Here is a 13,929-nt window from a genome sequence, read left to right as displayed (position 1 = left end):
TGGGCGAACGTGTTGGGCAAACTCCCAAACACACGAGTCAGCACTCCAGCAACATAGGAGAAGCAAAGCAACTCTAGGTAAGAGTCTCGCAGTACCTTAGGCATGAAGCGTGCATGCATTTCCTATGATTCCTTGTGATGCAGCATGATGCTCCCATGGTGGAGCAGCAGACCCGGCAACTGGATTCTTGGTCAGGCAGACAAAAGGAGCACTGGAATGGATCTCGCAGCAGCAGTTGAGTGAAGAGGCTTCAGGCAATGGATTCTCTGGGGTTCTGTTATTTTGGTGCCCTAATCAAGACATCCGTGAAGAACAATTACCGCTCGGTCGATATGAATCACTTTCTCAGTCCAGCACTCTGATGAGGGGACTTCAAGGGGTGGAATCGTGCCACTGGACTTCTGGAAGGAGTCCTCCAAAGTTTCGGGAGGATTTGATCTTGGTAAGTCGATGCACTTCCGTAGTCACAGGTCCCAGGATTTTGGCGGTTTACAGCCCGTGTAGGTCGCAACTTTTTGTGGGATGGCTCGAAATGCAGGTAGTCTTCAGACTGATTGGACCTAACCATCTAAGGGGTGGGTGGGGGGAATCGTCCTTTTCCGGGGCTTTACTGATTCTTGGATGTAGGGGTCGGACAGCAGCGATTACTCGGAGGGCATCTTCGGTCATCAAAGTTGCTGCAGAAATCTTTTTTCCTCGTCGGTTCATCTGTACAGGGGTCAGCTTGTCTTCAGCCTCGGGATCCATGATTCTTGGGCACCCAGCCAATCGTAACCCATTCACCATTCAAACTCTGGTGGATCTGGTTCGAGGCAGGCACAGCAGAAGAACCTTTTCCTGCAGGAGCAGCGAGTAATCCTCCAGACTCCCTATGTTTGCCCACTCTACAATCTTTTAATTCAGAATTGCTGTTAACAACCCATGGGGGAAAGGGGCAGTGTATAAAATAATAAATCAGGTCTCTGCTGTACTGTCTCCTTCCAGAACACAATGACTCCCTGACCGACCTGTGGACAAATATAATTCTGTTAGATCATGACTTTGATAGTTTCCTTCTTCCCCTCTTGATCTATTATACCTTCCCAATAAATTGTGCTGTACCTGTAAAAACTTGTGTAAAAACATGCTATTGCTGTCTTTGACCTCCTGGATTTGCTGTTCTATCAAAGACTTGCTTTTCAATTGTCTTTTCTTTCTTTTCAAAACATCCCTTTTCTCTTTAGAACAGAGTTCAGGATTGTTAACTACCTGTGACAAGGTGTCTTCAATTTTATGCCTTAACTTTATACGTTGGATAAGGTCTATGCACATTCTCTGCCGGTGCAGCTTCTCCGTGTACCTTGAACAATGTTGTCTGTGTAAATCTTTACCTTTTGAAGCAAGCATTTTCTCTAAATCACTGCGATTTATCTCTTGTGAGGACGTACACATTCAACACACCTCTCCCTCTTGGTGGCACCCAACGCGAACTCTGTGTAAGAGACGCGCAGGAAGAAAAAAGGAAATGAGAAGTTTGCTATGCGCGCACCTCACAAACGTGCCAAAATGAAGGCCCTTTACTCTAATGCACACAACGGTTACTTACAGACTTTTTTCGGAGGGTCGAAACGAGTGTCTACTTGCACGCATCTTTGTTAAACTACTCCCGAGTGCAACACATGTTGGTGAGTTAGTTACAACGATAAGTTATTGTAGTTTACACCCGCACACGGCTATTTGTCTCGTCAGCGCAAGCTCGCACAGCCCTTTTCTTGCTTTGTTTCCGAATTGTACTGATTGCTCCCAAGACCTTTCTCAAAATGTAAGGGAATTGCGGAATGAAGAGACCAATATTCACAACGCTCAATGTTCCTCCCAGCTGCAGATCAATCTCAGTTTATGTACACATACTCTAAGCTTCTTAGTTCAGGCAAAACTTTGGTTAAAGGAAATACATTCACTCTGCTTTGTAGCAGCGGAAGTTTCTTTGACTTTCTTCTTTTGCTTAGTTTGAATCTTCATTAACTAAAATCTTTTCCTTATCTGAATATTAATTGTTTTTCTGATGCTGTAGGTCTGTGACCTTCAGATGGCTGAAAGAAAGGCAGTTTAGAATATTTGATAGGATTCCAAACTACCTCACTGACTCAGTCCAACCAATCAGCTCTTGGAATCTCCTCCACCATCTTGAGCTGGGATCAGACCCACCTGTTACAATAGGAAAGTTGAGGACCTTGGCAAACTTTTCCCTCCATTACACTTCCTGGGTCCCTTCCTAGCCTGCATACTAAAGGGGAATCTGACAGTACCCCCCTCTGTAATGCCCTGTTCCAGGTCTAGGTTTCTCACACTTAAGCCTATCAAATCGTCTCGCCAACCCAGGAGCATGAACATCTTCTGCTGTCACCCAAGACATCTCCTCCGGACCATACCCCTTCCAATCCACTAGATACTGCAACCTTGCGTCCACCACCCTAGAATCCAAAATGGTCTGCACTTGATATTCATTATCCTTAGTATCTACAAGTACCTGACCGGTTCTCCCAACAACCTAGTTCCTGTCCTACATGGCTTCAATAAACTCACATGGAACGTGCGATGGATCTTTAACCCATGCAGTAATCGCAATTTTACAGAAACAGGAGATGGGACTTGGTTAATCTCAAAAGAGCCAATGAAACCTGGGCTAAATGCTGTCTTCTAGGGCGATGTTCCTGGAAAAAAGCCATACCAAAACCCCCAACTAATAGTCGGTGGGGGGCAAAGGGGGCGGTAAATCTACGCTTCCAGTCCGCAAACTTCTTGTAACTTGTCTTACTCTTTTGCAAGGCTTGCACCGCCATTTGAAGATTTTGCCCCATAATTGTGAATCTGCTTTCTACATTTCTACAGTGGCGGCCTTCCCAGACTTTCTCCCAGAACGTTTAACCACTCTAGTGATCGAATCTCCCTTTGGCCGCTCACTTCTCACCCATGTTCTACTCTCAGGAATACTACTTCTTCTCTCAGAACTTCTGACAAACGAGCATCTAACTGCAGAAACAGTAATTCCTCGCAAGGGGTTGGCCTATCTACTATTGCAGCCAAAGCATCTTTCAACTCCTCCTGTAACCCTCTATAAAAGAGTGAGGCTCTTATACTCGGGCCAACCACTTTCTAAAACCAAGGCCCTGAATTGTGTAATGTAAGCAACTAGTTCTCTATTTCCTCAAATTCACCATCCACACTCTGTGATAAGGTGCGCCTGTGGAACTTTTTTACCAAACTCGATATTAAACCGAGCCCAGTCATGCAACTCTAGCGCCCCTCTTTCCACCAAAGTAACAGACCATGCAGCTGCCTCTCCAGGATGATATGAAATTGAGAAAGCCACTCTTGAAGTTTCAGTAGGAAACTAGTTTGGATGACAGTGTAGCTCACTTTGCATTAAAAAAGACTTACATTTTCTAGAATCCCCTGAAAATCTCTGGAGACGCTAATGGCGTCGCAACCAAGGACATCCCCTGCTGCAAACTAACTTCTGTCTGTTGCTTGATCTTTCCTCAGCGACCCCATTCCTTGTTCTGGATGCAATGCTGGTGGATTTACTTCAAACTCCTTCCTCTCATAGGATGGCCTGGCTGTCTATGCTGATTTATGCACCCTCACACTTAACTCCTCCATTTTTTACCCCTAGCGAAAGTGTCTCTTTTCTGGCTGCTTTAATCTCCTCCCTTATTTCCACCATCGTCCTTGCCAAAGAACTCGGCGATAACTTGGACTCCGATTCCAACGTCTCCCAGGCATGATTAATTACTGGCCTTTTCATTCTCTCCGGTCTCAGCACTTCTTTCCTGCAGGAGCAGATGAGGAATCCTCCAGACCCCCTACGTTTGGTCACTCTACATTTAATTCAGAATTGAAAGTTTGGCAACCCTGGGGGTCTCTTCTGTACTCTGTCTTCTTCCGGAACACGATGACTGACTGACCGACCGACCTGTGGACAAATCTAATTCTGTTCGATTATGACCTTGATACTTTTCTTCTTCCCCCATCATACCTCCCCAATAAATGGCGATATACCTGTACGCCTTCGCCGCCAGCTGGAAGGCCTTTTGTAAAAACTTCCTATTGCTGTCTTTGACCTCCTGGATTTGCTGTGTTTGTTCTGTCAAAGACTTGCTTTTCAATTGTCCTTTATTTCCAAAACATCCCTTTTCTCTTTAGACCTGAGTTCAGGATTGTAAACTGTGACATGGTGTCTTCAATTGTATGTCTTAATTATATTCCTTGGATAAGGTCTTTGCACAGTCTTCGCTGGTGCTGAGATTCTCTGCGTACCTTGAACAATTACATTGCCAAATTAATGCAACTATTTCTAGCTCGATCAGCCATCCTGTTCCCAAGATAATTGATGTTTACATTTTTCGGCGTTACGTTTTGTGGTGTTTCGCTGCCATCTACAGGTCATTTGCAGTAAGTGCTCATCGCACTCTGCTGAACCGGTCGTTTTTTTTTTTTTACTTTGATTTGTTTTGCAATAAACTCGATACATGTTCATTTCACTAATTGAATACCAAACCAAATTGTTTGCATCCGATTTAAATTGTCACATGAGCGTTATATTTAAATGCTTACTCTGATTATTTAGCAGCGTAAATTGGCCACCACTGCTAACACTGCAGATAATCAGAGTAAGCATATAATGATGTTCATGTGAGAATTGACATCCGAGATGCATAAGAATGTGGTGTACAATTCAGTGGTGAAATTAACATGTATCGCGTTTATCCTTTGTGACAAACGATATCAAACTTTTTCGGTGGAATATGAAACAATCTGAGAATGGACATCTCGGGCAAAGCTGGGTACTTAAGCTAGTCATTGGATAAATGTGAAGGTTTCACACGGTGTGACTGCATCAATTCTTACCCAACGGTATGGAATTTAAATAAAATCAAAGCTGGAAGCTCAAGTAGCTTCCAGCAGCACTACATATAAGGTGTTTTGTACTGCAGTATTACATTTCAGATGCCATAGAAAAAGATGGAGGAAGTAGATTCCATCAAAGGAATCCCAAACAGGGGGTGCCCAAAGTACACAAAAAAGAATGAGTGAAAACATCAATAGTCCAGTGTTTGGTATTAATTGATGTAGTAACACTGAGACTACACATCTGCTTGGTTTTAGGTAACCCACCTTTTGGTTTAGGTCTGTACAACACAAGTTGGTAGTGTGACTGAGCAGCCAGACATATCTCAAGAGGGGTAAATGTGAGTTGTAGGGCTGTACAATTGAAATCTGTAAATACAAGTAGCCAAGTAACACTTGCATTCAAGGTTTCAGTTTTAAATAGTTTTTATTGATCATACATTTTTAAATAAGCATTCTTTAAAAAGGGCAACATATGTAATAATGATACTTTAATAATACTTTTGCAGAATCGGCACACGTTAGTGGACACTCTTTAGAGATGCTTTTTACACACTTCCTACACCCAGAGGTGACTTCATTCACAAGGACAGTAATCACTAGTTATACTTTGCAGATTCTGAGGTTGCATAAAGGAAAGGTTAAAGGAGGGAATACCGTTAAACGGGTTCTCAGGGCATGCAAGTAGACTTACTTCTTCCAGACTTACTTCTAAAACAATTTGCCACCCGTGAGGGATCGAAATAGTTAATGGATTAGAAGAGTCTGCAGGGAGCCAGGACAGCCAAAGTCAATTGGAGCACAGTCTATGGAGCTGAAGCACTTCTTAGATAATAAAAGTCTTGCACAAAGTTAGTTTTATCACTTGTAGGGTCACAATCTGTTAATCCTGTGAAAGGCAGAGTTGGAATCCACTCGAAGGTAAGCCAATGCAAGTCTCAACTGAGAAGAACCCTGCTCAAAAAGACACCGAGGTAAGTACCCCAAGTGTAAACAGTACCTCTGGTTTGAAGAAGAGTGGTCCAGCTGGATTCTGTCCTGTTGCAGCGATGCAGATCCTAGGTTCCTGAGCCTCAGTCATGGGGACAAGAGGGAGGACGCCTGGAGGACTCCTGTTGCAGCAATTTGGAAGTTGTTGGCATCTACGGGCTCTTTTCGGATCAGCGCCACTTTGCTGTTTCAGTGTTCGGTAAACGGTCCCACTGTGGTTCTCGGATTCCAGTTGGGCTACCTTCACTCCTTGAGTCCTGCACTCTGGTAATGCGACTCGAGCTCTGGTAGTCCTGCTTCTGAAGGGGTCCTTGGGAGACTCCTGGAGCTTCTAGCTGGATTGCAGACATTTCACTCGACTACGGATTTCTCCACCCCTGGAACTAGGTTCTTGCAGCAGCAAAGTAGTACAGCCAATCAGGGAAGATGGTCCAGTGGACTTTGCCTCGGAGCTAGTTGGTCCAACTTAACCCAAGGGAAGAAGTTGTCCCTTCCGGAGCTTCTCTTGTCAATCAAAAAGAGTTTCAGCACAGCAGCAGTGATTCTCCAGGCAATTCAAAGGTCCAGGAGGATGCAGCAAGCTTCGTTCATGGTTTCTTCGGATGTTCTTCCCAGTGGTTGACTGCCTCTAGTCCCAAAACCCTCGCCTTTTATGCAGGTTTTCCCATTCATGCACAGCCTAGGCTGGCAATCGCACAGCAATCGGGACTGGTTGCAGTCAGGTATTCCTAGAGACAAAGGACAGAGGAGTTTCGGGAACCTCCCTCACATCCTGCCTTTCCAGACACACTGGAGCCAGAGGTAGGTTTCAAGACTGAAGCCCGCCAAAGGCAAAACAAATTGCTCAAAACTGGCTTGGCATGCAGAGAAAACCCAAGAAAGACCTCACAAACAGAAAATGGTGAAAAAAAGACCAGATCCGTTTTGACATTAATGGTCTCCCATGGGTGCGATGGTGCATCTGAGGATTCAGCCTGCGGTAGAAAAGCACAATGGTAGGATAATTAAACAACTGCCACCAGCCATTTAAGGTAGTGAGGGAAACGTAAAGATATTTACATGAGAGAGTAGGATAAGGGGCTACTAAGTAACCCCCCAACACTCCACATAAGATGGTGTGTGCTGGACCTACTAAGGGAAAGGTTAAGTAAAGTCAATTTCACTTTACTAGTCTTGGGCACAGTAGTTCACACAAGAATGGGTATTTAAACCTTATTTGTATTTTATTTATTTGTAGCGCGCGCCAGGCACAAAGGCATCCGGGCGCAAATACTTAATAGGCATAGTTAAAAAAATGAACAACATATACAAGATATACAACATAGCGTAAATTTACAGTAGAATCCAAAAAAAAGATATATAGGGTATATTATAATAGACATAATTACAGAGATAAGTAGAATATACAGCCAAACTTTAAACTTACAAGAAGCAAAGAAGTATACAGCAGAACGTAGGCTTGGTCAAGCCGAGCATGGTGTCAGATATATACATGAGAGAGTAGATTGGATAGTTGTCTTACATAGGCAGTCACATTAGGCAGTTCATCATAGGAACATAATTTAAGCAAGACAAAGTTTAGTGGGGGCAGATGACTCTTGGTGATTGCTACAAGCAGAAGGCTGAATCAGATTTGAGCTAAGAGCCTCGATTTTGTTTTCAGTTTGAAGGAATTGAATGAGGGCTCAGATCTGATAGTGGACGGAAGAGTGTTCTTTCCAGAGCTTGGTGGCCAGAACAGGGAAGCTCATGCCCCCAGCTTTTTGAAGTTTAAATCTCGGCAGAGATGGGCTGTGTGTCTAAGCAGTTCTTTGTGGTCGGGAGGAAGTGTGGAGGGAGAGGCGGTTGGCTGGGTAGTGAGGGGTCTTGTTAGTCAAACATTTGTGAGTAAGGGCAAGTGTTTTCAGCGAGATTCCCTGTTTGACAGGGAGCCAGTGCAGGTTAGTCCTGATATCGGAAATATGTTGGTTTCTTGGAATATTTAAGGCCGCTCCAATGGCATTATTCTGGTTGATTTGCAGTTTAAGGTTAGCCTGGCTAGTCCCCAGAAAAAAGTTCTACAGTAGTCTCTCTTAGACATCAAAAGCGTTCTAGCTAGTGTGATGCTATTGGGGGTGGTTAGAAACGGTCTGCAGGCCGCAATGAGTTTACAGTAAATGCTGATGCTGATCTGACGGCATTGGTTTGGTTTGTCTTGTCGGGGACAAGGTGGAGTCAAGATAGATGCCCAAGGTTTTAGTGTCCTTGGACACTTTAATGACATTGCCATCAATGATGGACTGATGAGTGATCTAATTTATTAAGCCGTTGAGAGGAGCCCAAGATGAGGAGCTCCGTCTTATCATCGAGGCAAAGTTCGTGTTGAGCCATCCAAGCCTGGATTACCAGATAAACTTCATTATGAGAAATCTAAAGGATTTCTCTGGTACACTGCACTGAAGGTGTGTATCCCCATACAAAAAGTAGATGCCTATGGTGTTAGACTCCAAAAACAGTGGAAACCTATAATCCAAATCCGGTCAAAACGCAGGGAGTGAGAAAAAGGTCTCTCGCTCCAGGGTTAAAGTCCTCAAGTCCAGCAAAAATTGAGCTTGGGGTCTATAAGGTTAAAGGGAATTAGCACCGAAATGAGAATTCTCCTTAATACTTGTCCCCCATACTAAGGGTCAGGAGGATTTAATCCACTCCTGGATGAATCTCCTAACAGTTGGTCATAATTTCTAGAGAGACCATCAGCATTTTAGTGATTACACCCTGATTGTGTTCTGTGGTCCAATCAAATCCTTGAAGACTGATTGACCACCTCAACAATTTAGAATGTTCCCCCTTCAGCTGCGTTAACCATCTCAAGGGTTGGTGGTCTGAATAATGAATGTAGAACCATACAAGTATGGTCTAAACGTCTTCAGAGACCACACAATGGCAAAACATGTATGTTCTGTAGTTGCCCACTTTGTCTCACAGTCCTTCAGTTTCCTACTGATGAAGCAGAAAGTGTTCCCTGCCTTTCTTATCCAGTTGGCTCAAAATAGCATTTATCCCTGTTAGAAGCATTTGTTTGTACAATGAAGGATTGGTTGTAGTCGGAGGCTTTCAAGACTGGAGCTTGACAAGGGGCTTTCTTCAGTCCTCCAAAAGACTGTGCACTCCTCATCCTCTTGGGGAATTTGGGTCAGATCATCACATTCAAGGTAGAAGCTATGGTCCCGTAGGTCTCTATGAAGTTCCTGCAGTACCTAGTTAGACCCAGGCAGGCTCTCACTTGGGTTTGACTAGTATCGGTGGTCCAGTCTTGTACAGCTTGTACATTGCTAAGCAGTTGCCTTATTTCACCTCCTCCGATCTCCTGTCCAAGGTAGACCACTTTACTCTGACTGATTTGACGTTTATTGGCCTGTATGGTCAGATGGGCCTGTTCTACAGCCAGCAAAACAAATCCTAGGTGGTGAGGATGCTCTTCCTAAGTGGGGCTGAACACTGCAAGGTCATCCAAGTATGCCATGCAGAAGTCCTCTAACCCATTCAGAACTTGATTCACCATCCTCTCAAATGTAGCAGGTGCGTTTTGAGTCCAAGAGGCATAACCTTAAATTGATAGAGGCCTCCTCGGGTGGAAAACCGTTTTCTCCTTGGCATGGTCTGTCAGAGCTATCTTCCAATAGCCTGAAGACAGGTCAAATATGCTGAGGAACTTGGCTGAAGCAAGTTTGTCCACCAGCTCATCTGTCCTGGTTAAAGGATGGGCAACAGGCGTGACTGCATTAAGAGCTCTATAGTCCATACAGAATCTCAACTGATAGCCAAGATCATAAAGCAGAATCCTTACACATTGCTCTTAAAGACGCACTATTTACACAACTTGTGAACGTGCCTACCCATAATAAAGGAAGAACGTTGGACTGGGTATTGTCCCTCAGTCTCCATGGATACCATGGTATTATCATTCCACTACCCTGGACAGACCACCACAGCATTAAGTTTTCTATCATGTGCAACGAACCAGACTTACCCAAGCACATCACGTTGGACTCTTATGTAACCAGGAATATTCGCAAACTCTCAGCTGAAAACCTGAACCCAATTCTATAAAATACCTTAACAGATAAAATGATTACTAATATTAACCCGTACTCCCTTGCAGTTACTTGCCATAACTGCCTCACAAACACAAGTGAAGTATGTGGATGGAACGGGTGTAGAATGTGGAACAGATGCCTGTAGAACGGATAAGGTGGGTAGAACGAATGAAATGGGTGGACCGGATGATGAAGGGGTAACATACATAGATCGGACGAAGTGCATGGATCAGAAGGAGTACATAGAACTGATTGAACAGATAGAGTGCATAGAACTGAGCAAATACATGCAACGGATGGAATGCACGGAACAGATGGAGGGCACGGAATGGACACTGTACAAAAACGGTTGGAGTGCATGGAACGGTTGGAGCGCGCTCGATCACAAGCACCTAATATAAACCACCATATCACATATCCACACTTACTCTCTTCTATACTCCACCACTCAACTAGAACACAGCAATACTATGACACATTTGGTATAGCTGTTCTCATACCATCACCTGCCTCATACTCCCCATCATCCTAATTAAACACAGCTGGCTACACACCCGCCAGCCTAGGTGTTCTCCTCAGGCCTAACGCAGCCAGAATCGGTCTGGATAACAACCTTCCAGAATGAACACATACTCGCGATCTCCCAACCACCGCACCCAACACTAAGAAGCAGCTATCACATGAATACCACACCTGCTGCACACATCTGGTGTCCTCTCCCTCTCGGTTCCCGAGGGCGTTCAACCTACCAGCGCCTTGATCATACCAATGGTACATAAGGCGCTACATAAATGCAAAGTACCATATAACATAACAATGTTTATGTAAATCTTTGCCTTTGAAGCGCTTATCTCTCGTGAGGATGCGCAAATCCGACACACCTTTCCCTCACTGTGGCACAGTATAATTTTCAGAGATTCGCAGGAAGAGAAAATTAAACAAGCCGTTTGCTATGCGCCAAGGCTATGAACGTGCAAAAATGAAGGCTTTACGAGTCTCCAAACAGTTGCTTACGGACTCTGTTCGGAGAGTCGGAACAGGTGTCTACTTGCCCTCACCTTCATTAAACTACTCCTGAGTGCAACGCATGTTAGTGAAAAGTTAGTTATGACGTTGAGTTAATGTAGTTTACACCCCTGAAACGCTATTTTCTGTCTTGTAAGCATGCGCACACAACCCTTTCCTTGCTTTCCTTCCGACTTGCACTAATTACTCCCAAGACCTTTCTCAAAATGAAAGCGAATTACGTAATGAGACCAATATTCCCAACGTTCACTGTTCCTCCCAGCTGCAGATCAATCTCAGTTTATGTACACCTATTCTAAGCTTCTTAGTTCAGACAAAACTTAGTTTACAAGAAATACATTCACTTTGTAGTAGCTGAAGTTTCCTTAACTTTCTTCTTTTGCTTAGTTCGAATCTTCATTAACTCAAATCTTTTCCTCATCTTTACGTGAATTTTCATTTTTTTTCTGGAGCTCTAGTTCTGTGACCTTTACTTGATAGATGGCTGAATGAAAGGCAGTTTAGAATCTTGACATGATTCCAAACTAATTCACTGCTGGAGTCCAACCAATCAGCTCTTGGAATCTTCTCCACCATCTTGAGCTGGGATTACACCTGCCTGCTACAATAGGAAAGTTAAGGAAAACTGTGCCTTGGCAAACCTTTCCCTATTAAATAACATTTTCAGTTCAGCTTTCATCCCTCCAGTACGCTTCCAGGGTCCCTTCCTAGACTGGAAACTAAAGGTGAACCTGACACTGGCACACTGGATCCTTGGCGGGCTTCACAAAGGGATCCTGCCGAAGACCAAAGTGAAACCAGGACCTCCCCCCACTCAGTACGGCAGAAGGACCAAGAATAAGATGAACCATCTTGAATTGGCCCAAAAAAGTCACTATTTTGGGTCAATGGTGACCCTTCTGTTTATTATGAAGGCTGCGAGTACAACCTGGGAGTGAAAACTGCACAAAAGTAGGTAGAATAAAACCACTGCCACCAGCCATTCAGATTAGCTTGTTAGTGTAACCAAAAAGTTACAGGAACAGTGAGAAAGGGGATACAATGTAACCACCCAGCACTCCACGTAATAAATCTAAAAGATAAAAAGGATAAAATATACCCCTACAACAGAAAACGAAAGGGGAAGCCTAAGGGGCTCCCAGCAACACTGTACAGAAAGTGCTATGTGTTGCAAAAGTCTAAGCGGATGCCTTAACTCTTGGTGGAAAGTATAACTCCAATTAGTGACCGGCTTGCGTGGCTTAGTCCTCCCAGCTAATGAGGAGGCTCAAAGCAGGGGCATTACCGTACAATAATCCTACCGCTCTGAGCCGCTTCAGTGCTGGAGGCCGCCGTCTTCACCGCCGGGAAGTGTGGCAAGTGTTCCCCCACGTCCCCATCCCTGTTTCTGACATATTCTGCTCCCTCCCACCCCTCTTACCTTCTCTTACTGTCCTGCGCCAGGAACAGCCTTGTTCCCGGCATGTCCCGATGCGTGACACGCTGCCGTGGAAAGGGAGAAGGTACTACGCAGTCCCTCTGCAATCCATCCATGTTGGCCATCCTTTTTCTTTTTTTTTTTTTTTTTTCTCTCGATTCCGCCAAGCTTCATTAAGGCCCTCGCTTCGGCCTGTAACTATGTCCCACGGGCATTACATGGCCGGTTAATGGCCCTCCCACCTCGCCTGTGTAATATTACTTTAAGAATGTTTAAAAAGAAATGCAAATTATCCCAAAGATGGGGTTAAAGAATGATAAGAATGTTTAAAAAGAAATGCAAATTATCCCAAAGATGGGGTTAAAGAATGATTGAGTGTGGAAAAAGGTTCCCACTGGCTCATGGGAACAGCTCAAAAAATCCAGTATTACAGCAAAGGGTGCTGGGAACTTCCATGTAGAGGAGACTGCATATAAATGAGAATTTACCTAACTCGTTGCTACCAAACCTTTTGGGAATGTCAGGCCAAACCTAAGAGTTGGACCTGTGCTTATAAGAGTGAGTCTTCTATAGTCCTACCACAGATGGACTTTAAGGAAATTCCCCAACATTATTGAAAAGGCAAGCGCTTAACAAGAAAAATTGCCTCTATTAATAGATGGATGGGAAGGGCAGTCTGAAAATTATCTTTTCTTCCATAACTTTAAGTTTACAACATTGGATTAAGAATGACTTACAAACTTGCGATCACTTTTTTTGATTTTGACCATATTTAGAATGAAACCGACAACGTTTGGTTAGATCTGAAGCTCTTGAAGAGGCATTTGCACCTGTTTTTTGTTGTAAGGCTCACAGTACGCTGATGAGAGGACTCATTTGGTATCCCTGATTACGTGCCTGTTTTGGGCTCTCCCTTTTGTTGCTCTGGCTGCAATGTCAGCATGCAGATCTTCATGTTGTGTGGGAAGCTGGTAACTTGAACAACTAAACTTTTTTTTTTTTTTTTTTCCCCCTAGGTATTCTTTTTACATATGGCGTCACAGGCAGTGGGAAAACTCACACAATGACTGGCTCTCCGGGAGATGGTGGACTGCTGCCTCGAAGCCTCGATATGTTATTCAACAGTATTGGACCCTTCCAGGCCAAGCGATTTGTAGGTCTTGTTGAGCTATGTGTCATATTATCTCAGTAGTGCAGTTTTATCTGACCTGTGGACATGTTGATCTGTTGCATTATAAAATCTGATTTCCCTGAAGCGAAAAAAGACCTTCATTGACCTAACCACTTACCACACCTTGCTAATACAATGGGAATCTCTGTTTATGGGAAATTGCTCCATATGAATCGGGAATGTCAGGATGGCAGGAGAAGTTGTTCCTTCCCTTTTTGCTTACCTCAAATGGGTCTACTCATTTCTCATACAATCAAAATAAAAAAATGAAGCAATCTGAAAAGAGTGCTCAGCTGTTAATCCAAATGAATCACAATGGTGAGTCACACCTGCAAGACACACCTCTCATATATTTTAAG

At 43.9% G+C, this 13,929-nt stretch overlaps 1 protein-coding gene across 7 annotated transcripts in view; it reads left to right on the top strand.

Annotated features, from left to right (window-relative positions):
• Positions 1-13,929, top strand: part of KIF23 (kinesin family member 23) — a 518,096-nt gene that overhangs the window by 105,574 nt on the left and 398,593 nt on the right. For all 7 annotated transcript variants that reach the window (XM_069624224.1, XM_069624222.1, XM_069624221.1 and 4 more), the window contains exon 5: positions 13,416-13,552. In XM_069624224.1, the coding sequence (XP_069480325.1) occupies positions 13,416-13,552 (137 nt within the window). The remainder of the gene's footprint in view (positions 1-13,415; positions 13,553-13,929) is intronic.

The sequence above is a fragment of the Ambystoma mexicanum genome, chromosome 11 (genome assembly GCF_040938575.1).
Source record: "Ambystoma mexicanum isolate Mex_15411 chromosome 11, UKY_AmexF1_1, whole genome shotgun sequence".
NCBI lineage: Eukaryota > Metazoa > Chordata > Amphibia > Caudata > Ambystomatidae > Ambystoma > Ambystoma mexicanum.
Note: the sequence above shows the minus strand (reverse complement) of the source record. Positions and strands in the feature narration are given on the sequence as shown.